The 23,436-nt window shown below is 51.7% G+C and overlaps 1 protein-coding gene across 5 annotated transcripts; it reads right to left on the bottom strand.

Annotated features, from left to right (window-relative positions):
• Positions 1-1,434: 1,434 nt before the first annotated feature.
• Positions 1,435-21,951, bottom strand: LOC133358316 (SWI/SNF-related matrix-associated actin-dependent regulator of chromatin subfamily E member 1-like). 5 transcript variants are annotated; one of them, XM_061576571.1, is made up of 14 exons: positions 21,661-21,951; positions 19,088-19,137; positions 18,718-18,767; positions 17,395-17,499; positions 14,840-14,935; positions 13,376-13,456; positions 12,132-12,173; positions 11,573-11,704; positions 10,692-10,860; positions 10,171-10,343; positions 8,680-8,781; positions 7,844-7,975; positions 6,658-6,769; positions 1,435-6,295 (listed from the first exon to the last, which is right to left on the bottom strand). In XM_061576571.1, exons 2-14 carry the CDS (start codon positions 19,092-19,094, stop codon positions 5,628-5,630), a joined length of 1,869 nt encoding a protein of 622 aa, XP_061432555.1. In that variant the 5' UTR covers positions 19,095-19,137; positions 21,661-21,951; the 3' UTR covers positions 1,435-5,627. The 5 variants fall into 5 exon arrangements, with proteins under 5 accessions (XP_061432555.1, XP_061432556.1, XP_061432557.1 ...); XM_061576572.1 differs by lacking the exon at positions 21,661-21,951 and adding an exon at positions 19,260-19,301; XM_061576573.1 differs by lacking the exon at positions 12,132-12,173.
• Positions 21,952-23,436: the final 1,485 nt, after the last annotated feature.

The following is a 23,436-nucleotide window of genomic DNA, read 5'->3' as shown; positions in this document are numbered from 1 at the left end:
AAAACATGAGAAACATTCCAAACGGAAGCAGTGAGAGAGAGGGTCTGGTTGGCTAGCGTGGTAATGGGTAATGCCAAGTATGGCCCTCTCAACGTTTCGCTTTTGTCAAATGTATCTGCTCGTTCTTCACTTTATCTTGTTCGTGTGATTCTGCGTGGCCTTGCCTCCCCCCACCTCCCCCCATTCCTAAGCAGGGCTGGTGCCAAGATTTCTGGGCGCTCTCGCGTTTTGTTCAAGGGGCGACGTTGGCAAAAAACACAAAAGTGTGCGGCCCGAAAATAAGAACTGGTGTGCGATTCCAACCGTCCGTGTCACAACACCCGACACGGACCAAAATCCCCCGACACCAAACCCCCCAACTCAATCTCAGCTCTATTCCTAACCCCTCACCCCCTACCCAATCCTCTCTCGGCCTATATCATCAAATCACGTTCACGTCAGAATACAATCGATTAGTATTGATTTCACTATGTAACACAATTTGACTACGTAACGCAATTTTTTCTTGCCGTGGTTGTCACACCTGATGATGATTGCTTGTGTTGCAATGGAAACGTCGTGATTTAATGTATTTATATATTAATTAAAATTATTTTTGATTGTTTCACCTACGTGACTTTACCGAAAGAAACAAAGAGTAACACAATTTTTGTTCCTGGGTACTAAGTGTTATTTTTTATTGCTTATGCCTTAAAAAAGTATAGAAAATAACTATTATTCACTACAAACTTTGCTTTTGTGACCAGGACTTTGTGAACAAAAGACACAAATGCACACGTTTTTCTCATTGAAAATAGGTAAATTTCTAAATATCACTGTCCTGGTCACAAAATCAAAGTTTGTGGGGGAATAATAGCCATTTTCTGTACTTTTGAGGCATAAGAAATTAGGAAATATTCTTTGGTTCTTTCGGTAAAGTCACGTATAAAGAAAAAAATAATACATTTAATAAAAAAGATTTTTTATACGTGACTTTACCGAAAGAACCAAAGAATAATTCCTGCAGTCACGAAAGCTCCAAAGTTAAAATTAGGAAATAACACTTACTACCCAGGAACAAACATTGTTTTTGTTACACTGTTTTCATGCAACTTTAATTGGGAGTAAAACATTCACATTAGCCTCTCGAGTCTCAGTTAAATCTAGTACGAGTAAATCCCCGCTCTGCTGCGAGTTTGAATTCCCTAGATCTCACTCTAGCACCGACCGTGAAGCCGATCTTACGAAATGAATCTTACTTAAGTCCGATTCCAAATCCTCGTCCGAGTTCGAATCGCACTCTAGTCTTTTCTTCGGGACGCCAGTTTTTCACCTTGATGTGTGCACCTTTGGCCGAGTCCGTGGGACAGCGGTGAGACGATACGGCAGTCACGGAACTCACAACCGTTAGGCGTAACCCAATGACGAAACGAGTCGAAAACATCGAGAAAGCACTGAAAATTCAATCAATTCTTTACCAAAATACAGATCATGTACGACAAGACACAATCGCTCTCAGTTGCAACCAAGCCTTGCCAGATCTCTGCCAGATCACCCCTTGCGTAGCGATGCCACCAACATACAACGGTGCTCCGATATTGGACGAGGAATCGCGGGGAGGGCGGCGTTTGCGTGCCGGGCAAGGCGAGGGTGAAACAGGGGCCATGCCACAATCATAATCAAGATTACTATAATGATAATAATAAAGAGATACTCAAGGCAAAACAAAACTCCGGATACACGAGATTGTAACAGGCAGACGCAACCCATAAAACAAATAACTCTGCTCTTGTACACAGGTGGGGTGTCCTGGGCAGTTGATGTTGCTAGCCCCCCCTCTATGAACATTTAAAAACCTAGTGGGATGACAGAAGAGAGAGATGGACCGAGATAAGAGACACATAGACAAACGTGTGTTGAGAGGAGAGACGAGATGCAGACAAGGTAGAGTTGTCAAATTAATTGGCATTTAAAAATTGAATTGGCTTGCTAGGTTTATTATATGCTTAGGTTTGTTTCGGTAAAGTCACGTAGGTAAAAAAATAAAATGACCTACGTGACTTTACCGAAAAAAACCTAAGCATATGAATCCTTTGCAGTCATGAAAGCTTCAAATCTAGAATTAGGTTTATTATAATTTACACTCAAGCTCAGATGTCTTTCATGGAGCCGGGGAAGGAGTGGGACTTGGGGTTATCTTGCTCGAGTTGCTTGGGACCCTTCCTGCCGTGGCAGCGTGGGTTAAAATAAGTTTAAATGTTTAGGGAAAACAAATTTAATATTAATTACCAATTGCTTAATACTGGCAGACAATCATCTGACCCATAGGTGGCAGCCATCTCAAGCCAGAGGACGAGAGGACTCTAGCCGCCACGCATATAAAGGATTTATAGTGAAAAACTTTGTTATTACGGGTTATACTTATTCTCTCTCTCCCTCTCTCCCTCTCTCATTCACGTAGCTCCGAGCTTGGGCCCGATGGTCTGGGGACATCACAGAGCCGGGGAAGTGTGCGCGACTACGACAAAAATAAAGAGACGAAAGTTGATGTTTCCTGGGTTGCGTTTCGATTTAAAAGCGACAGCGCAGGCGCGATTCAGAGCCATCGCACGACCACTCGGGGGGCAGAAGGGGGGGGCAGAAGGAGGGGGGGGGGCAGAAGGGGGGGGCAGAAGGGGGGGCAGAAGGGGGGGGCAGAAGGGGGGGGGGCCCTGCACACCGACGAGTCCAGAGCGTTTTACCGTTTTCAACGGAACCTCGGCTCAATTGGTTCCACTTGCCTCTGGCGGCAACACAGGAAGCTCGATGAACAAAGCTTGCCTGGAATGACGGACATACCGCGACGGGGGGAGGGGGGCCCAACAACATTCCTTTAAACCTAGCAATAACATTGACAATATTGACAATAGTACAGTAAGGGTTATTTCCACCACCACCACCACCACGTCACCCACTACACACCCTGTACCCTGTCCAACACCAGCAATCTTAACTAAGCAGCGAAACACATTCTCTATCGCGGTCAATACCGAGTTGGGGAAATCAACACGTGCGTATAGGCTGATACACAACATCAAACATGCTCAGACGTGTCAACGGCCAGGGCTTTAATTTAAGCCGGGTCCGTGAACCGTCAAAAATGTCCACACCCCGGCACACCACGTGCGGTATACACCCTTCTTGACCAATGTGTTACCGATGCATTGTTCAAGCCGGGCAAAAACGACACCTCCGGGTTTCGACCTTCCGAGTTTCATCAGCAGGATGTGGGTAAAGCTCCCATCGCGCCACCACGAAGCGTGTCAACGAGGCGATGGCGGAAGATGCTTCACCCCGTGGTGGGCAGACAGCTCGCTGAAGGCGATACTGCAGAACTGCCTTGGAAATGCCATCAAGTGGAAAGTCAGTCAAGTGTGTGTTTTTTTTAATTTAAAGCTTTCGTGACTGCAGGGATTCATCTTCTTGGTTCTTTCGGTAAAGTCACGTAGAATGGAAATAATAAAATGATAAAAATAAAACATAATAAAATCATTCTCACGTTTCGGCCACAACGCAAGCAGCCGTCCTCAGGTGAAGAACAGGTCTGTCGAGAAGACAGAGTCTAGAAGACAGAGTATTGTTATTTCCATTCTACGTGACTTTACCGAAAGAACCAAGAAGATATGTTTTTTAACTTTACCTGTACACCTCTCTAACAACGTGGTCTCTTTCTCGACTGGAAAGAGGGCAACCGTTCAACTCCCAGGAAAACAGGGCCAGGCCCATATCGTGACAGTGTGCACTGAGCGATGAGATCGTGGTCAATGAACATATTCGGCCAGAGGTGTTTTTACCGTCACCGTTACAGCCCCGTCGCCTTGTTTTGGGCAAATTGAAGAAAGTTTCTTGTAGAAGGCCAGTCAACCGAACACCACAAGTTTGTGTTCTAAGTTGGACATGTAAGTGCGGGCTCCATGAGGGATTTACTACACTGGTCAACAACAAAAAAACATTTTTTTCTGGCCTGGACCTTTACAGCTGTTTTAGACTAATTTCAGGGTGCTGATTCCAAATCTGACCTCAGATTTGCTCTATCACATCATTTTTATGCTATCGGCATACCCCATTTTCATAGATTTTACCCGAAATTAACTGTCACTTATGATTGCAAGTTGTTGCGAGTCAGTGACTGCTTTAGTGTTAAAATATGGTGCTGTATTTTTAGGATAGTGTGTTTATAATATAATTTTATGTAGATATCCACATTTATTTAATATTTTTCTTATGCAGTTTTTATTGAAAATGCAATATTTGATATCTCAAAAACCTGATGTGATGGACAAAAACTGATGCCAGATTTGGAATCAGCACCCCAAAATTACCTTAAAAACCGTTGGAATACCTTATGCCAGAAAAAGTGTGTTGACCAGTGTTATTTTCAACTCCTGAAGACGCCCCCGCGTGGTGAAAGCTCTAGAGAAGGAATCCTCAAACAACGTCGGCAACCCCAGCTCCTGGAGAAAACTGCGCTTGGATTATAAACGCGGCCGGCGGAAAGTTCCACGCCGGTGAAATCAAGTCGGCTGAAACGTGGAGATCTCTCCTTTCAAGCGACAGCAATAAATGGAAACCAACGCGGTTCTCACGTTTAACCCGCTTGTTCTACTCCACTCAGCTACGCCATCACACCACGCGTGTTCTGGTGGGACGAGTGTACTACTCCACTCAGCTACGCCATCACACCACGCGTGTTGTGGGACGAGTTTACTACTCCACTCAGCTACGCCATCACACCACGCGTGTTCTGGTGAGACGAGTTTACTACTCCACTCAGCTACGCCATCACACCACGCGTGTTCTGGTGAGACGAGTTTACTACTCCACTCAGCTACGCCATCACACCACGCGTGTTCTGTGGGACGAGTTTACTACTCCACTCAGCTACGCCATCACACCACGTGTGTTCTGGTGAGACGAGTTTACTACTCCACTCAGCTACGCCATCACACCACGCGTGTTCTGTGGGACGAGTTTACTACTCCACTCAGCTACGCCATCACACCACGCGTGTTCTGTGGGACGAGTTTACTACTCCACTCAGCTACGCCATCATACCAAGCGTGTTCTGGTGGGACGAGTTTACTACCCCACTCAGCTACCCCAGCACACCAAACTTGACCTACACACAAAGTTACTCCCCCTTCATACACACTCTCACGTACATATACGCATACATTCTCTTATACATGCATTCTCACACGTACATACATGCATGCACACATATATTATCTTACACACAAACACACACATGGTACTGTCATTCAAGGCCGAGCTGACCTAGCGGAGGCTCAGGACAAGTTTTAGTATATCACTTACCACTGATGTTAGCCGTGGCCAGGTTCGTACAGCAGCGCACTGTACACTGCTCTGACGCTCACGCACGCACCACATATGCGCACACAATTACCCATTCACATACGTACACACGCACACACTACACGTGCACACAAAGATAAAGATCCCCCATACAACCTTCAACGGATTGCAGGGGGAAGGTACTGATAGCGAGCACCTACACGCACACACACAGACGTACACACACGCACACACGGAATACACATACATGCAACCACAGACACCCACACGTGCACACACATACACACGTGCGCTCACTCCTGCTTTTCTGCACGCTGATGACCTCCGCTCGCAGTGGGGGGCAGGCTCTCCGAGCTGCCGGGCGACCCCCCCTCCCTCTGCCCCCCTCCTACGTGCTTCTCCCGCCCGCTGCCCCTACCCCCCGCTGCCCCGGCCCTGCTGCTGCCCACGTGCCCTCCACACGGCTCCCTGCCGTGCTTCCCCGGCTTCCCGATCGCCAGCTCCTCCGCCGCCCGCTCGGCCAGACCACCACCACCTCCACCACCACCACCACCGCCACCGCCACCACCACCGCCACCACCACCACCGCTACCGCCGCCACCTCCACCACCACTACCGCCGGTGCTGGCGGCGCGGCCGCGGTTCCCATCGCCGCGGCCGCGCGTCCCGGCCGGTGGCGGCGTCTCCCCCTTGTCCTTTGCCGCAGCTGCCGGTTCTGTCGCCGCCGCCGCTTCCTCCTCCTCCTCCGCTTCGTCCTGGTCGTCGTCCTCATCTTCGTCGTCCTCCTCGTCTTCCTCCTCCTCGTCCTCCTCCTCGTCGTCCGCGTTGTTGTTGCTGCTGCTGTTGCTCTCGTCCGGCTTCTGCGGCTCCGGTTTTTTGATGACGACGACGCCGCCGACGCCGTCGCCGTCGGGGCCGCTGGCCGGCAAGGAGCCCTCGTCGGTGGCCGACGCGTCCGAGGCTGCACACACAGAAGACAAAGATCCCCCGTGTAGCCTTTAACAGACTTTTGGGGCAAGTGCTGTTCGCGAGCAGTGGGGGGTCGGTGGTGTGGCCGGAACCACGGCGGACACCTTTGCCCTCCCCACCACCTCCCGTCCAGCAGCACACCAGGTGGGGACGGAGGTGAGACATTTTATACTCGAACTATTGTCACGTTATCCATTTAGTCGAGTTACTGAGCGGGTAATCAGGAGAGAAATCGATTACTGAGAACATCGAACAGGCCCAGTCTCTCTCTCACCGTGCTGAGTGTGTGGATGTGTCTCTCTCACCACGCTGTGTGCGTGGATATCCCTGGCACGACTAGGGAGGGAGTCTCACCGTGCGGAGCTGTGGGCTCCGTGTGTGTCGATGCGGTCGTGCCGGGGCTGGGCTCATCCTGCCGCTCCGAGTCGGAGCTCTTCTCCCCCTCGGCCACCTCCATGGGGGCCGACTACAGCACATGGTGGTGGGGAGACCACACACACACACAGACACGTACAAACACACACAGACACATACAGATCTAATGACAGTAGAGTCAACCTGCGGTGCGAGTGGCCACGGGAGGTAATGACAGGGGAGTCAGCCTACAGTGCAAATGGACTGGTGGCTACAGGAATGATCGAGAAGGGAGCGTGGCCAGGTGACGGAAGAGGACGGTGGAGTCTGCTGGTGGAGCCAGTGTCTAGAACCAACGAGAAGGTTCGGAAAGAGGGACGTGGCCTCGGTCCGTATATCAGGGAGATGCGCGGGATACTTTGGGCTGTTGCAGTGGGGGTCTCCGCCTGTTCGAGTGAACGTGTCTACTGAATAAAAAAAACATCTCAAGACGAAGTGTGCCAAGTCGTTTTTACACAGACAAAAAAACAAAGATCCCCCGTATGGCCTTAAAAGACTTGGTGCAAGTGCTGTTAGCGAGCACATATCAAAGCTGTCACGGCACACGAGGGGGGTGGGTGGCCAGCACCACGCTCGTCCACCTTTGTCTCCCCAGTGGCGATGTTTTTACGCACCGCACCAGGTACTCATTTGCGGCCGAGTCGACCTAGAGGAGGCCCATGACCGGTCCAGATAAATGTCACTTGCCGTGTTCGTAGCGCAGCGCGCTAACCACTACACTACCGCTCCCCACACACATACACACAGGTATGCGCGTAAACAAACGATTAAAACGACGGTCCCCAGTGTAGCCCGCACTGGCTGCTGGGGCGAATGCTGTTAGCGGAGCAGCAACTATGAATGCTGGCACGGCGCAAGAGCGGGGGAGCCGCCAAAACCACACCCGGCCACTCTCGTATCCCCAGTCACCGTGGTAAAGTGTGTGTCGTGTGTCGTGGCGTGTGCCGTGTGTCTCACGACAGGCTGTGGACGTGTGTGGAACTTCTTTTGCACCGTGCGTAGCCGACCGCGGTGCGTGTCACTGGGTGCTGCGTGTGACCGTGTGTTTCGCCACGCGGTGCGTCACCGTGCGTGTCGCCGTGCATGTCGCCGTGCATGTCGCCGTGTGCATCGCCGCGTGCGACACCTGCGCGGGTGCCGGTGGCGCCGTGGGTTTGTCGCGCTCCTCCTCGCGCCGCTTCTGCGCCGTCTCCTCGGCGGTGGCGGCCACATCGGCCGCCACCTTCTGCAGGTCAACCTCGATCTTCTGGCCGCGCAGCTGCAACGCACACACCACCGACGACGACGACGACAACAACAACCGCCGTTCGCCACTATGCAGTGGTGACGTCACCACGGCGCTTGCGCCAGGCTAGGCGCAGTTTGAGACCACGTGAAGTGTCGAAGGCTCACAAGGCAGGAGGTTGTCACAAAACAGACCCAGGTGCCGTGGGTTGACTGAGCGAGATCACTGGCGGATGCTCCGCACTGTGCCAACTTGCGGACTTTTAGCCGCCTGGCGCTGCGCTCGTTGGTGTGAGCGTCGCTCCTCCGCCCTTCGCTGTAGCTGGAGAGCGACTGCCTTCAACTGCCCAGTAACACCATCCTTCACGAGTGTCCTCCACAGAGGCTGATCTTGACGCTGCTGGTACCGGTCGTCGGCAAGTCGTCCACTCCTGTACCACGCTGACTAGCCTCCGTCATAGCAAACTGGGAATTTCTGCCGATGCCTTCGCTGGAGGAGAAGAGAATCTCGGAGCAGCTAATCTTTTGTAAAAGCTGACTGGTGTCACCCAGCGCTTTCGCAGCAGGGGTTGGTGGGTCACGCAGATCACGTAAGATTACGCTTCCCGAAACCAGCCTGGCTCGGACGTGGCCAGAAGACGGGCGAGTAACAGCAAACGGGTTCACAGAAAAAATCGTGTGGTTGGTCTAACAACCCCTAGGCCCCACGCAAGCCCACGGTGCGACCCCGGGCCTCACCCTCTTGAGCTCCGAGTTGAAGCGCTCGGTCGAGTCGAGGAATTTGCGCTTCTTGCCCTGGTGCCGCTCCTCAATCTGCAGCAGCTCCGCCTCCAGCTTTTGCTGCGACGCGGAAACCACGGCGCACGCCACACCGAGAAGGGCAACGATTACTTTTCCACTTACAGAAGAGGGCAGAAAAATCCAAAATGCACGTTTATTTCTCAACGTGGAGGAACCCCGAGAACAATCCACGCGGCCACCAACGGGGGAGAGGGAGAGAACCCGCGATCGAACCCATGACCTCCTGCGTACCAGGCGAGGGAGATGACATCCCTGTGCGACCGCCTGCTTATCTATCGTGACACGGGATCATCCACGACAGTCGGCAGCGATCCGCTCTGTGCCATCTCACCGAGCGCCGCGTACTGGCCCCGAACTCTCCGTCGACGCCGTCTACGATATGCAGCCCGCGGTGAAAGCGCCGCTACTACAATACTAAAACGATTTTTTTAAAAGTGTAAATTAGCAGGTAAGGCCCACTGAGCTATGTAGCTTTTTTTCAGCAGCGAAACCTGGCCACAAGTGATATCCCAACGAAGTGGCTTGTCACGTGCAAATTTCAACACCATCATCACGATCCATGAGCAGATAGCCCCTCGGTGTCCACTGCAGATCAGGGAATTTGTTTTCACTTTCCTACGTCGAGTGCCAATATGCTCAAGTCGAGCACATCTTTCCGGCACCAATCTCTTTAAAGCGGTCAAATGACGTCGATTCTAAATGTGGAGGGAAAAACCCGAGGACCCGGAGAAAAATCCACGCGACCACGGGAAAAGAGAGACACGCAAACTCCAAATATACAGCAGCAGGCGTCAAGGTTGGGATCGAACCCACGACCTCCTGCATACCAGGCGAGGAGTGGGTGATCACTGAACTTGCCAAACGTGTATGCGGTGGTGTGGCCAGCACCACTGCATGAGGTGTTCAAGATCATACTAATAATACCCTTGGCTTAATTTCTCACTTGGATATTTTACAAAACGCTGTTATAGGGTGGCTTTGAGTAGGTATTGTCGGCTCAAGGCACGACCACTAGATTATAAGGTATACTTATCCATTATAGTAATAATGCGATATTGCTGTACCCTATATTACTGATCATCCCATGAACAGATTTTCAGTAATATAGGGTACAATGCAGATCTAGACGCTTTCCAGGGCGGGGGGCAGGGGGGAAGAGCAATCATGAAATGTCTCTCTTCTATAATTAGGGCCCTAAATGTATTTTACGGTATCAATAGAATACCAATTTTAGGGTCTCAAGGGGGCGGTATGGGGGGAGTTGGGGGAGGGGGGGATTGACCCCCTCCCATAGCCACCGCCCCTCCCCCAACGTAGATCCGCCACCGACTGCACCGATCCCTAATCGCGCTGCGCTGTGTGGCAGTGAGCACCGTGCCGCGTGGTGTGCCGCCGACGCCGTTGCCGCCGTTGCCGCCGTTGCCGTACCTGGTGGACCATCAGCGAGTGCACCTGCCGCTTCAGCACCTGCATGCGGTTGGTGGTCACCACGGAGCGCACGTCGGGCACCACCGACTCGTTAAAGATCTCGTTAATGAGACGGTGGTTGCGCAGGAATCGCCCGGCCGACACGTGCTTCACCGAGAAGCCGTCGTCAAAGTCTGACGAGTCGGGTGGGGGGCGGGGGGGAGAATAATAATAATAAGATAAAACGCCTTCGGTTAATCAGATCACGGATCATCAAATCGTCCAACGTACGTTTCTATCGGATCGTTTTCTCGAGACGGTGACCGGCGGGACGCACGTGCGTACAGGATGCAGGCAAGGCCGATTGCCGGGCACCGAAATGGTCTCCACGAGTCCGGCGACCGAGGGAAAAGACTTGCTGCGACTGCTGCGTACACATCGCGATTGAGGTGGGGGCGCGCGCACGCGGCTGCTTGCGTGATCGTATGCGCACCCCCCCCCCCACGCGCCCCCCGCCTCCCCCCATCACTGCGCAAGCGCACCCTCGGGGTCCTCCGCGGGCTGGATGCTCATGTAGGACTCGAGCTTGTCGTTGCGCTGACGCTGGCGGCTCTCTTCCTCGAGCGCCGCCTCGGCGCGGCTCTTGGCGTTCACGTAGGCCAGGTAGGTGGGCGAGTTGAGGTACGTCTTCATCGCCTCGCTGTACTCGATCTGCGTGCGGCAAGATGGCGGCGGCGCTCGTTCAGCTCGCTCAACTCTCGGCAGAGGCTCGGCCGCCTCTCAAGGCAAACCCATCGCGACCGACGGGTCGCAAAATCCGACAGCTCGAAAAGTCGCACGACGCAAATCGTCGCCCGCGACCGCTCTCGTCCGCTCCCCGAGCGGCGGCGGCTGCGCAACAAGGACGCGCCGAAGCCTCACCCTGTCTCTGGGCAGCCCCCATATTCACCCTACGCAGCGATTGCTTGCTCGTCGGTTACGGGAAGCGACGGTTGAGGGGGCTCCGTGCCCTTCCGCCCAGAGATCACAATCGGGTACCCGATACCCGTACCCTACCCGATACCCGGCTACCCGTACCCGGCTGGGTACGGGTACCCGTTTGCGACCCTGGTGCGACCGGGTACGGGTAGGCCGTGAGTCACTGGCGAGTCACCGTTTGTCACTCATTTCCCAACGTCCTAGAATCAACCCACCCGCGCCTGCAACATGGCTTCATCCCAGAGGTCGCAATCGGGTACCCGATACCCGTACCCTACACAATACCCGGCCGGGTACGGGTAGCCTGGTATCGGGTAGGGTACGGGTACCCGTTTTCGACCCTGGTGCGGCCGGGTACGGGTACGGGTAAGGAATCAAAACCCGTTTGCGACCTCTGCTTCCACCTCCCTGCAGCAACGGCCGCTCCCCCCCCCCACCCCTTCACCTTCTCCGCCTCGTAGTCGTTGATGTACTCCTGCTTCTCCTCGTCGCTCAGGTCCCTCCACATGCCACCGATGATCTTGCCGATCTCCCACAGCTTGAGGTCCGGGTTCGACGCCTTCACCTGGTCCCAGACCTGGCAAGAGACACGCCCGCGCGCCCCGTACACGCATCTCGCCACCACCACCGCCGCCACCACCACCACCACGACGACCACCGCCACCACCACCAGTGCCGTCACCGCCACCACGATCACCACCAGTGCCGCCACCACCACTAACACCACCACCACCACCACGATCACCACCAACAACGTCGACATCGTCATCAACACCGCCACCAAAAAGGAAACTTGACTGCTCTAAAGGCTGCCTGAGAATCCAACCCCAAGTTCTAAGCCCAACGTCTCCGCGGAGGCCGTTGGGCTCGGACAGCGCTCGCTGCTCTCTCTCTCTCTCTCGCGCTCTCTCGCAGTCTCGTCGCAGGCTCTCGCTTTGCTCTCAAGGTCACTCCACACGCGAGGGTCTCTTTCGCCCGAGTGCATCTGAACGAGGGCTTCCCACCTGCACCGTGGCGCGCCCTGCCTTCTTCTTCCCTCCGGTTGGCTACACGCGCACACAGCAGTCGACCAATCAACGCCACCCTTATTGGCAACACGAGCCGCACGTCCCAGCCACTAACCCCCCCACCCCCCAAATGTCCGTCTGCCCCCCCCTGCCCGCCCGCTCCCCCCCCCCTACGATCCATCACTCGCTCGTGCGAGGAGTTGGCGCTCGGTGTGTTGGGGGAGGGAGATTGGCTAGAGCCCCCCACCACCCCCACGGCCGGCTCGCTTCTCTTAACCAAAGCGGAGTTCAACGTATTCCTCACATCCTCGTCGCGTTCGAGAACGTGTGCCCTAGCCGCGCGCTGTCGACGTTCAATTTGAACGCGACGCTGGATTTGAATTGTTCCCAAATAATGTTAGTGGACAGTTGCGAGGACCGTTCGTGTCCTTTATAGGGGGATCAGTGGTATCATGCACCTATCACTTTCAAATAATTTACGTGAAATTGCAAATAATCGATGCTCAGACGCACACAGTTCAAGATATGCGACAGATTTCGATCGGCTTTCGGGTCGTGGCACAATTTGAATCGGCCACTCGCATTTGTTTAGCTGCGTGTGTGTGTGTGCGTGTGTGCGTGTATGGGGAGCGGTGGGTGTAGCGGTTAGCGCACTGCGCTATGAACCCGGCAGCCCCGGGTTTGATTCCCGCTCACGGCCAACACCCAGTGACGATTATCCGAACCGGTTCTGGACCTCCCCTAGGTCGACTCAGCCTCATGAGTACCTGGTGCGGTGTGTAAACATCGCCACTGGGGAGACAAAGGCAGTCGGGCGTGGTGCTGGCCACCCGCCCCCTCGAGTGTCGTGTTGGCCTTGATCGGTGCTCGCTAACAGCACTTGCCCCAAAAGTCTGTTAAGGCTATATGGGGGGAGCGGTAGTGTAGCAGTTAGCGCGCTGCGCTACGAACCTGGTAACCCGAGTTCAATTCCCGCTCACAGCCAATACCAGGGACGATTATCTGAACCGGTCAAGAGCCTCCCCTAGGTCGACTCAGCCTCATGAGTACCTGGTGCGATGTGTAAACATCGCCACTGGGGAGTCAAAGGCGGCCAGGCGTGGTGTTGGCCTCCCACCCCCTCGTGTGCCGTGCCAGCCTTCATAAGTGCTCGCTAACAGCACTTGCCCCAAAATAATATTAAGGCTGTCTAGGGGATCTTTGTCTTGTTTAGTTTTGTATGACGCGCGTGTTTCTCGTACCTTCCGGCTGTAGCGCATGTACGGCATGAGGGGCTTGTCTGGAGGCTTGGGTGGCTTTGGCACCGTGATCCCAGGGTTTGTCTGCGAGCGAAGCAACGCATGGCACACGGTAACGGTTCGCCACGCCAGCCTGCTAGTGGAACGGCTTGCCACGCCGCACTGACACGCCGCACTGCACGGCGCCAAGACGGATACAAAACACCGCAACACACGCAACTCAGCGCAGAGCAACACGCCACAAGACGCCACACTACGACAAGCCACTCCAACATAGCCACTGCACCACATATTGTTGGTTCTTTCGGTAAAGTCACATAGAAGGGAAATAATAAAATAATAAAAAGAAAATTATAAAAAAATACAAATTCTCACGACGTTTTGATTGCAACACAAGCAATCATCATCAGGTGTGAAAACTACAGCAAGAAAATGTTTTAGCTGTAAAAAAAACTAAAAGTATTGCTGTAGTTTTCACAACTGATGATGATTGCTTGTGTTGCAATCAAAACGTTGTGATAATTTTTATCATGTTTTATTTTTATTTTTTTATTATTTCCCTTCTACGTGACTTTACCGAAAGAACCAAGAATATGAATCCCTACAGTCACGAAAGCTTTAAATCAAAATTACACTGCACCACATCACAACACACTGCACCACAACAGACTGCACCATACACAACGCCGCACTATGACAAGCAACTGCAAAACCACAGACCTCAAAGCGTACAACACAACACTAACAACAAACCCAACCTGCAAAACACACCACTCAACGCAAGAACCCACCACTCCACAGGACACCAAAGGCACGCGCGGCGCACCACTGCCCACGACAGAAACACTCGCTGGCTCGCTTGCTCGACACAACACGCTCCCGCCGCCCCGACGTTTCGCTCCGCGCGCTGCCACAGCGCTCTCCACTCACTTCCCGAAGAAGCTTCCAGGACGCGGAGCGAAACGTCGGACATCACGCCGACCAAGGGGTGGGGGGAGTTGGGGGGGGTGTGTTGGGTGCTACTGGGGGGGCAATCCGAAAGCATATTGGTAACTACAAGCCACTCGTGCCCCCCGCCTTGTCAGCTGGGAGTGTCGGGGGGGGGGGGGGGGCAGGGTAGGGGGGGCAGGACGAGGCGAGCCACCCCCAGTAGGAGCTGGAGGGGAGTGACGCCCAGGGTTGTGGGTAATCGTGTACCTTAGCGCCTTACTCGGGGAGGGAGGGACATGGGAGGGAGGTACAAGGGAGGGAGGGATTGAGGTACGAGGGAGGGAGGTACATGGGATGTAGGGAGGTACATGCGAGGTACATGGGATGGAGGTAAGAACATGTGACGTACATGGGATGGAGGGAGCCACATGCGAGGTGCATGGGAGGGAGGGAGGGAGGGAGGGGGGGGAGGGAGGGAGGGAGGGGGGGGGGAGGGAGGGAGGGAGGGAGGGAGGGGGGGGGGGGGAGGTCACTCACTAGGCCGTGCAAGGCATGGCTGTACGCGGGGGCGGCCCAGGTGTCACGATACTGCCTGGAGGCTATGTCGTGAGACTGCCTACCCAGGTACGATGTCTACGCACACGGTGAGGGGAGGGGGAGGTGGGAGGGAATGGGAGCAGCAGGCGGTGGTGGTGATGAGGCATGCGTTACGACAAAGCTAAAAGGAAAATGAGGGGTGGGGGGATGGCGGAAGGTTTGCAAGCTGGGGAGGGGGGGAGGCTGCCCAAAAGCGGACCGCGTAACTCTTCTTTGGAGGCAACCGGAAGAGCCTTCAGACCCAAACGAAAAGCAAGGCAACCGATTATACGTCCCGTTCACCCCGCGCTAAAAACAAGATAAGCATTCGGCGGCGTCGTGGAGAATCTAAGTTCCATGATGAATAATCAGACAACACGCCTCCTCCTTCGCACACATCTGTCCCACTGCATTAAGAAAAAAAACTCTTTTAAAAAGTATTTTATTACACATCCCATCATCAGCTACGTGGCCTTCTGGGAGTGCTTCATGCAAATAAAAATTCCGGATTTGGTGTCATCAGCAGCATCTCATCAGCAGTGAGGCTAACGTGGATCAATTGCATGTTTATTTATTTTAAGTGGGAGGACAGACATGTTGAGGAGACGTGCTTGTCCGATTGTCCGTTCTGTGCCGTATGCCACAGTCCACAGCAGGTACATGGGCGGTGGTGGGCGGGCAGGGGTGGATGGGTGGGAGAGTAGGAGTTAGGGTGGGGAGGAAGGTGGGGGGGCGGGCAGGCGGGGACAAAGCCAAGCAGGGTCAAGCGCAGCAGGCGACAGCCGTAACAGGCGGGTGGTGGCAGCCGAGCTGGAAACTGAACCCATTACGCTGTGGAGAGAAGTGGGTCCGTGGAGGGAACACTGGCCCAGGAGTTCAACTCGGCCCTCGTGGTTGAGCAATGGAGGCAACCGGCTCCCCCAGCTGGCGTCAGAGGTCGCAATCGGGAACCCGATACCCGTACCCTACCCGATACCCGGCTACCCGTACCCGGCCGGGTACGGGTACGGGAACCTGTTTGCGACCCTGGTGCGGCCGGGTACGGGTAGGCCGTGAGTCACTGGTGAGTCACCGTTTGTCACTCATTTCCCAACGTCTTGTCTCTTCTCACAATTCAAGTTCCTAGAATCAACCCACCCGCACCTGCAACATGGCTTCATCCCAGAGGTCGCAATCGGGTACTCGTACCCGTACCCTACCCGATACCCGGCCGGGTACGGGTAGCCGGGTATCGGGTAGGGTACGGGTACCCGTTTGCGACCCTGGTGCGGCCGGGTACGGGTAAGGAATCAAAACCCGTTTGCGACCTCTGGCTGGCGTACACCATGATTCGTCACCACACCCACACCCTCCCCGCCTTTCTCCCCACTGCGATTCCATCACGTGTCACAATGCTGGGTCAAAAAGAAGCTCGCTGGGTGGGGCACGCGTAGCCGGTTTACCGAGACATGAATTGGAGTGGTCTCCATGAGTCTAGCGACCAAGGGAAAGGAAGAAAAGAACTAGACCTAAGCCCAGATGGTGCAGTTTCAGCTGCAGGATATAGCGGGTCAGAAAGCGTTGGCCACGAGGTGGTGGTGGAATCAACAGCGTCGGCATTCATGACGTCTTGACCCTTCATCTTGAATTCAGGGTCGAGGTTGACTTCAAGTGTGGATTCAACTCTGACTCTTGAATTCAAGGTCGAGTTCTTTTTTTTAACTAAAACTTTGTTGCGGACGAAATCGTTGCGTTATAAACGGCGTGGCGCCAAGTGGGAGTAGAAAAACAAAGCCAGCGGAGCGCATCGACCCAGTCCACCGTTTAACGAGACGAGGCACGGCAGAAGCCATCTTAATGCGGAAAGCTTGCATGCAAGGGAGGACAGCTCACATACACGGGGGGGGGGGGGGGGGGAGGTCATTCACAATGCAATGGTTACAAAAGACGAATGATTCAAACGTCGTAGGCAAAAATCCGACATGCATTATTTTAAACGTGCGATTAATGGGGCCGACGGGCAGCGTTAATGACGTCGCTCGCTACACTACTCAACGTAGGCGGCTTGATCGGCATGGTCCACAATTCAAAGCTTGGGCTCCACGAACGCAATTGTTTTGCCTGAGGGTCGGAGGCAGGCAGGGGCTGTTAGCCGCAATCGCGCTGCTCTCTGTGAGGTTTAATACTGTTTATCGTGAGCGGTTACAGCAGCCATACAAACCCCGCCGGCCTCTGGCGATTTGATAATGGTTTTGAATCTAAACTCGTTTACAATCGTCAAATGTCCGCTTAATTTTCAACAGTCCGTTTTTGCGGAAAAAACCCCCCGAATAAATTGAAATATTTTCTCACGTGACAACTGGTGGATGGTTGTAGTTTAACAAAAATGTACATTATACCGACACTATCCAAAGAAACGAAATATGAAGTGTAAAATTGGTCAAGAAAAAGCCTACTTGTAAAATGCAATTTAACAGTTTTTGTTCTGCCACCATGCGGCTCAGCCTGGCCACAGGGCCTGTCACTCACTCACTCACCATGGCTCTACTGTTGGCTCCAGGCTGTCCACCCAACTTGTAGTTGTTGTAGGCCAGGTGGCTGTACGGGTTGTAGCCCACGAAGCCAGGGTTGCTGGTTGTTTGCTGTAGATGCGGTGGGGCCAAGGGGGTATGAAAATACAACAACAAAGACAAAGATGCCCCCGTCTAACCTGTAACTGACTGTTGGGTCGAGTGCTGTTAAGCGAGTAGCACCTACGAAGGACGGCACGGCACACGAGGCGGTGGGTGGCCAACACCACGCCCGACGGCCTTTGTCTCCCTAGTGGCGATGTTTACACACCGTACCAGGTACTCATTTGAGGCCGAATAGACCTAGGGGAGGCTCAGAACCGGTTCAGAAAATTGTCACTGGTGTTGGTCATGAGCAGGAATCGAACTCGGGTCGCCAGGTTCGTAGCGTAGTGAGCTAATCGCTACACTGCCTAAGCCCAGATGGTGCAGTGGCACCAACAACAACACACACACACATACGCACGAGCTGGCAGAGCGTTAGCAACAACCACTGCAGATTACTCAATTGGGATTACACAGTAGCAAGCATTACCCCCTACTGGTAGACTAATGCCCCAGGTCACACTTGTAAATTAAAGAACACTCAACACATTCATAGCAGATAACTGAAGACGGGCCCATTACTCGAAAATTCACCTTAACATATATTTTTTTCTTTTAAGACTACGCAGTGTTGTTGACGAACGTGTTGTGTTTTAGTTTGTGTTGTTGGTTGTGCTTGTACACCGCTGCCACCAAGGCAGCAGCGTCTCAAATTAATTTGTTTAACCTCGCAAGAGGTTGCATTGCGCACAATTAGGGCAAGGGCTGTTAAGCGAGCACCGGTTTAGGACTTTATAGCAAAACACGGAACGCAAGGACTAAAAAAAGACTCAAATAATTCTGACTCGATCGCCATGCAAGGAACTCCTCTTATTAGCTGGCCATGTGAGGTGCACAATTACCCAGTGTAGAGAATTATTACACAGGTAATTTTGTGACACCTATCACATTCCACAGGCAGTTTTTTTTTATTTAGTGCTTCTCAACATTATTCATTTCACGGCACACTTTCAAACTTGCCCGGATCTTCACGGAACACGCAATTCGATTTTTTGTTTCAAAGCAACGGCTCAATATCCGTGACTGTTGGCCCCGGCCAAAAGGGCAACCGTCGACGGCCAAAGGATAGCCGGGTATGAATTACGAAGACGTTCCCGGGCTGTTTGGGTTTCCAGGCCAGAGTAAGAGGCCCAATGCGGGTTCAGAGTTCACGAAGCGGGCGGGAGAGCAGGCCGATTGGCTTACTGCCGGAGTGGTGGTGCCGGGGGCCGGGGAGGCGGTCACAGGTGGCCGTCCTGCACACATGCACACAGACACACACACACGCATAAACTCACCTACACATATACACCATCACTTCTTAAAACTCCACTATTTATCTCTACCACTATCATCTTATGTACAATTTTAATATTGCTGCAAAGCGCCTCGGAATAAGGCGCGATAAAAATCTAGATAAGATATAAAGTATAGTATTAATAATAATCCCCCTCCGTTTATCTTTAATATTTTCGGGGTAAGTGCTGTTAGCGACTGCGGTGGATGTGAAGGTCTGCAGAGAAAACGGGAACTCGAACCCAGCCCCGTCTCCAACGAGGCCAACGGTGAGACTCACGTGACATGGTGACTTGTGGCTACTCCGCTGGTCACCCACAGAGAGAAATCCTGCCGTGGAAACACACGCAGATACACACACGTGGGCGCAAAACGTGTCATCCACCCCATTGCCCCATCGCACAAACCACCATCTACGGGCACACGTTTTATGTATGTTGCACTTGTCGCACCGTACGTAGCCAGCCGTGCTAAGGGGCCGTCCATAAATGACGTCACGCACCTAAGGGAGGGGGGGGGTCAGACATTTGTAACGATGTGTGACGAGGGAGGGGGGTCAGAAATGTGACATCACATAAAAATGCGCAACTTTAAATAAATATAGACAACACATTCTACTTAATTAAATATACTTTTTAATAAATGTTTTCTCCTACAACATCAGAGTGCAGCGCCACATTAAATACGCACTACAATGACAATAGTTTAAAGCCATTTGAAGCATGTTTTATATTTGGGGGGGGGGGGCAGAGCTTTGTGAAGTCATATTTGAGGGGGGGTCTGACTTTTTGTGACGTCGTGTGACGAAGGGGGGGGGGGGGTCAAAAAATCGTAAAAAATCGCGTGACGTCATTTATGGACGGCCCCTAATCGGAGGTGCAATTATGTACGTATGTTGAACTTCTTTCGCACCGTACGTAGCCAACCGTGCCAATCGGAAACCGATTCATACACCATAAGTTGGGAGCGGTATCTGAAAGTTCGGATATGTAAAAATAAACTTCTACTCTGGACGCCCTAGCTAACGAGATGTTCCACCCCAAGGGTTATCCTGGTAAAACATTTACTAAATAAACGAATTAATAACTCGAATGTAAATGACAAGTTGCACCATGCGTAAACAATGCACCGAGTGAGTGCGAGCGGTTAAGTGGTGATTGAATATTCGACTTTGTCCTTGCACACAGTTTGTTGTAAATCCACTGCTGGATGAATGCCTCCTGTCGGTGGTGGGTGTTTGTTGACCATACTTCAGGCCTCGGCAAGGCAAGGTAATTTACCCTTTTTACCGGGTAAAAAGGTAAAGGTGTCGACATGCCAAGGGGTAAGGTAAAGGGTAGGGTAAAGGTAGCTCGGAAGAATTAGCCGGTAGGGTAAAGGTAGCGCAAAGTATTACCCGGTAAATACGGTACCTTGTTTACCGCTAAAAGCTCCGTCGCGCAGTCCGTGGCCTCCATTTAATAAGTAATATTTAAACAAACTTTTTTTTAAAAACACGCTTTTATTAAATGTCCTAGTAATGGCAGAACTCCACGACTCCAGGAAGTGGCCCCGAGACTTGCCACAACGTCAGGGGGCCGTGGTGATCTACAGCCAACGTGAGTTGAGCGTGGACAATTAGACCCAAGCCGAAACATAACATTTAAAAAAGAATCTTCTTGGTTCTTTCGGTAAAGTCACGTAGAAGGGAAGTAGTAAAATAATAAAAATAAAACATAATAAAATCAAATAATGTTTTATTTTTATTATTTTATTATTTCCCTTCTACGTGACTTTACCGAAAGAACCAAGAAGATGAATCCCTGCAGTCACGAAAGCTTCAAATCGAAATAAAAAAGAATGTTAGAAAAATATTTTTGTTAATGATATACAGTAATATAGTATTGTCATCAGTATGACATAAGTATACCAAGTTTGCAGTCGATACCACATTAGGAAGTGGGTTAAAATTGAGTTACAAGATTTGAGGATACAACAACAGACAGTGAGTTAAAAGAAAGCGTGTTAAATTGGAATCATCGAGAGTATTCTATATGTATAAAGCGCTCTACCTACAGCGTTTACCGTTATAAACCTTGTTCATGTGTAGTAGTACCCCAGTAATTACCCTGTAATCGGGTAATTTGTATAGGGTCAGGGTAAAAGGTATGGTAAAGGAAGGCACGTTGCTTTTTTACCTTTTACCTTACCTGCTAAAAGGTAAGGGTAGAGTGATTGTATTGTGGTAAGGTAAAAGGTAGGGTAAAGGTAGGCGCGTTGGTTTTAACTTTTACCTTACCTTGCCGAGGCCTAGGTGGTTCTGTGATATCAAAACGCCCCAATCACTGCGCCACCGCTCCACTGCACAATGTATTTACTCAACACTATTATCATGCGATTACAGTCATGCCATATTATTTGTGTGGGTTTCACACAGTGGTATTATTATTATACGCCTGTCATAGGACAGTCGCCATATTAATAACGGCGAATTTAAATAGGGTAATAGGGTGCAGTACTATTGTTTTACAATCACCATGTTGATGGAGTGACTGCAAACACCACATCAACAATAAACGGCCTTCATAAATCCACTGCTGGATGAAGGTCCCTCTTAATTAACATTAACGTACTTAATTTAACGATTGTCATTATCGAACGATATTAAAATCGCGCGTTAATGGCGTGCCGACACGTAAGCCCAGCGCTAATGCAGCTATTATTGAATACATTTTATAACCATCGATTAACCCCGTTAGCATCAACGCCTTTGTCATGCATTTATTTTTTTAAGTTTTAATCCAGAAACCCCGGAGAACCGGGGGTGATTGGTGTTGTTAGAGGTGTGGGGGGGGGGGGGGGGGTCCCGCGTACCGGGGCTTCCGCGGGAATCCGAGCACCGGCGCCCGTAGAAGAATCCAGGCAAGGCGGCAGGCTTCACCCCGCGCCTGCGGCCCGATGGGGTTGGCGGGCCACGGCGACACGGCGAGCGCGTCAGACCAGCACCACCACCTCCTCCCTTCCTCCTCTTCGCCCGCGAACGACGCACTCGACACGCGGTCGACGAGGAGGACTCAGAGGGACATCGTTTTACGTCGAAGCCGACCTACGCGCGACACGGCCTTACCCGCGCCGGCCAGGACCCCTAGGGCTGCCCTGCGCAGGAGCCCGAGTGCCTGATTAGTATAATTTAATATTAGATATTTTTAATATTTAATGTATAATATAAAAATGTGAATAATGTAGGAGAGGATTTCCAACACAGGAGATGGAGAAATTAAATCAGTTTCATCTTCTTGGTTCTTTCGGTAAAGTCACGTAGAAGGGAGATAATAAAATAATAAAAATAAAACATAATAAAATAATACAATTCTCACGACGTTTCGGCCACAGACCTGTTCTTCACATGAGGACGGCTGATTGCGTTGTGGCCGAAACGTCGTGAGAATTGTATTTTATTATGTTTTATTTTTATTATTTTATTATTTCCCTTCTACGTGACTTTACCGAAAGAACCAAGAAGATGAATCCCTGCAGTCACGAAAGCTTTAAATCGAAATTTAATTATATTTTATTATGTTTTATTTTTATTATTTTATTATTTCCCTTCTACGTGACTTTACCGAAAGAACCAAGAAGATGAATCCCTGCAGTCACGAAAGCTTTACATCGAAAAAAATTGCTGATGATGTTTATATATTTTTTTTATGCCGCTTGCAACTGCTGCAATTTTACTGGTAGGAACCACCTGGTTCCACCAGCCCACAGGGGATTATTGTGTCCGTCCGTCCGTCGTAAATCCAAAAATGGGAGGAGTCGGGCTGGGTGGAGAGGGGAGGGTGGGGAGGGGCTGGGTGGGGAGGGTGTGGAGGGGCTGGGTGGAGAGGGTGGGGCTGGGTGAGGGGTGGGGCCGGGTGGAGAGGGGAGGGTGGGGAGGGGCTGGGTGGGGAGGGGCTGGGTGAGGGGTGGGGCTGGGTGGAGAGGGGCTGGTCACCCCGTGGTGCCCTTATAAAACTCAACGTTTAACCTACTCACGCCGGCTTGTGCCCGCCCTCACAGTCGGGCATATTTGCGGAATACACCACGCCGCCGTTGACCCTGCAGGCCATTGACCGAGCAACCCAACGTTCCTACCAGCACCCTCCGCAGGAATGTGTTTATGTAAAACGCGTGGCGTCCCTTGAACTGAGCCAGGCTATTTATTATTAAACGAAACTTTTAAAGATGTTACCACGTTAAGGCCCCACTGAGCAAATTGTATCTTTTTTCATTACACGCTTTTATTTAACTCACTCTGTTGTTTGACCTAAGGTCTTCCACTCATTTACCAGCTTAATATTCCCTATTGCCGTACATATACTGGAGGAAGGGCCTTTGCTATTGATGCCCCCAGGGTCTGGAATGCTGTTGCAAATAAATTGAAACTTGAGTCACTACCTATGAGATCTTCACTCAAAACTGCTCTAGATGAGTTGTACACCCCTAGCTGCCACTGCTATTCAGTGACCTAAAATAAAATGTTTCGCTCCGGATAATCGCTACAAAGTATGACCTGTGTTTTGATTTAGTGTGCTGATCTTAAAGGTGCATTGAAAAATTATAATACTCCGATTGATGCTCCTGCTGTTGTTGAGTGACTCATGCAGCCAG

Source organism: Lethenteron reissneri, chromosome 61, assembly GCF_015708825.2.
Source record: "Lethenteron reissneri isolate LAM-NWPU_2019-01 chromosome 61, ASM1570882v1, whole genome shotgun sequence".
In the NCBI taxonomy this organism is placed as follows: domain Eukaryota; kingdom Metazoa; phylum Chordata; class Hyperoartia; order Petromyzontiformes; family Petromyzontidae; genus Lethenteron; species Lethenteron reissneri.
This window is presented reverse-complemented; position numbering and strand designations above follow the sequence as displayed.

What these genes read in the sequence shown, in the direction of transcription:
- LOC133358316 (XM_061576571.1), bottom strand. An exon ending in GAGCCAACAGTAGAGCCATG is followed by an intron (nt 14,936 to 17,394) that starts GTGAGTGAGTGA and finishes CCGTGTGCGTAG; the next exon opens with ACATCGTACCTGGGTAGGCA. An exon ending in CAGGGCGCGCCACGGTGCAG is followed by an intron (nt 11,705 to 12,131) that starts GTGGGAAGCCCT and finishes GTCTCTTGCCAG; the next exon opens with GTCTGGGACCAGGTGAAGGC.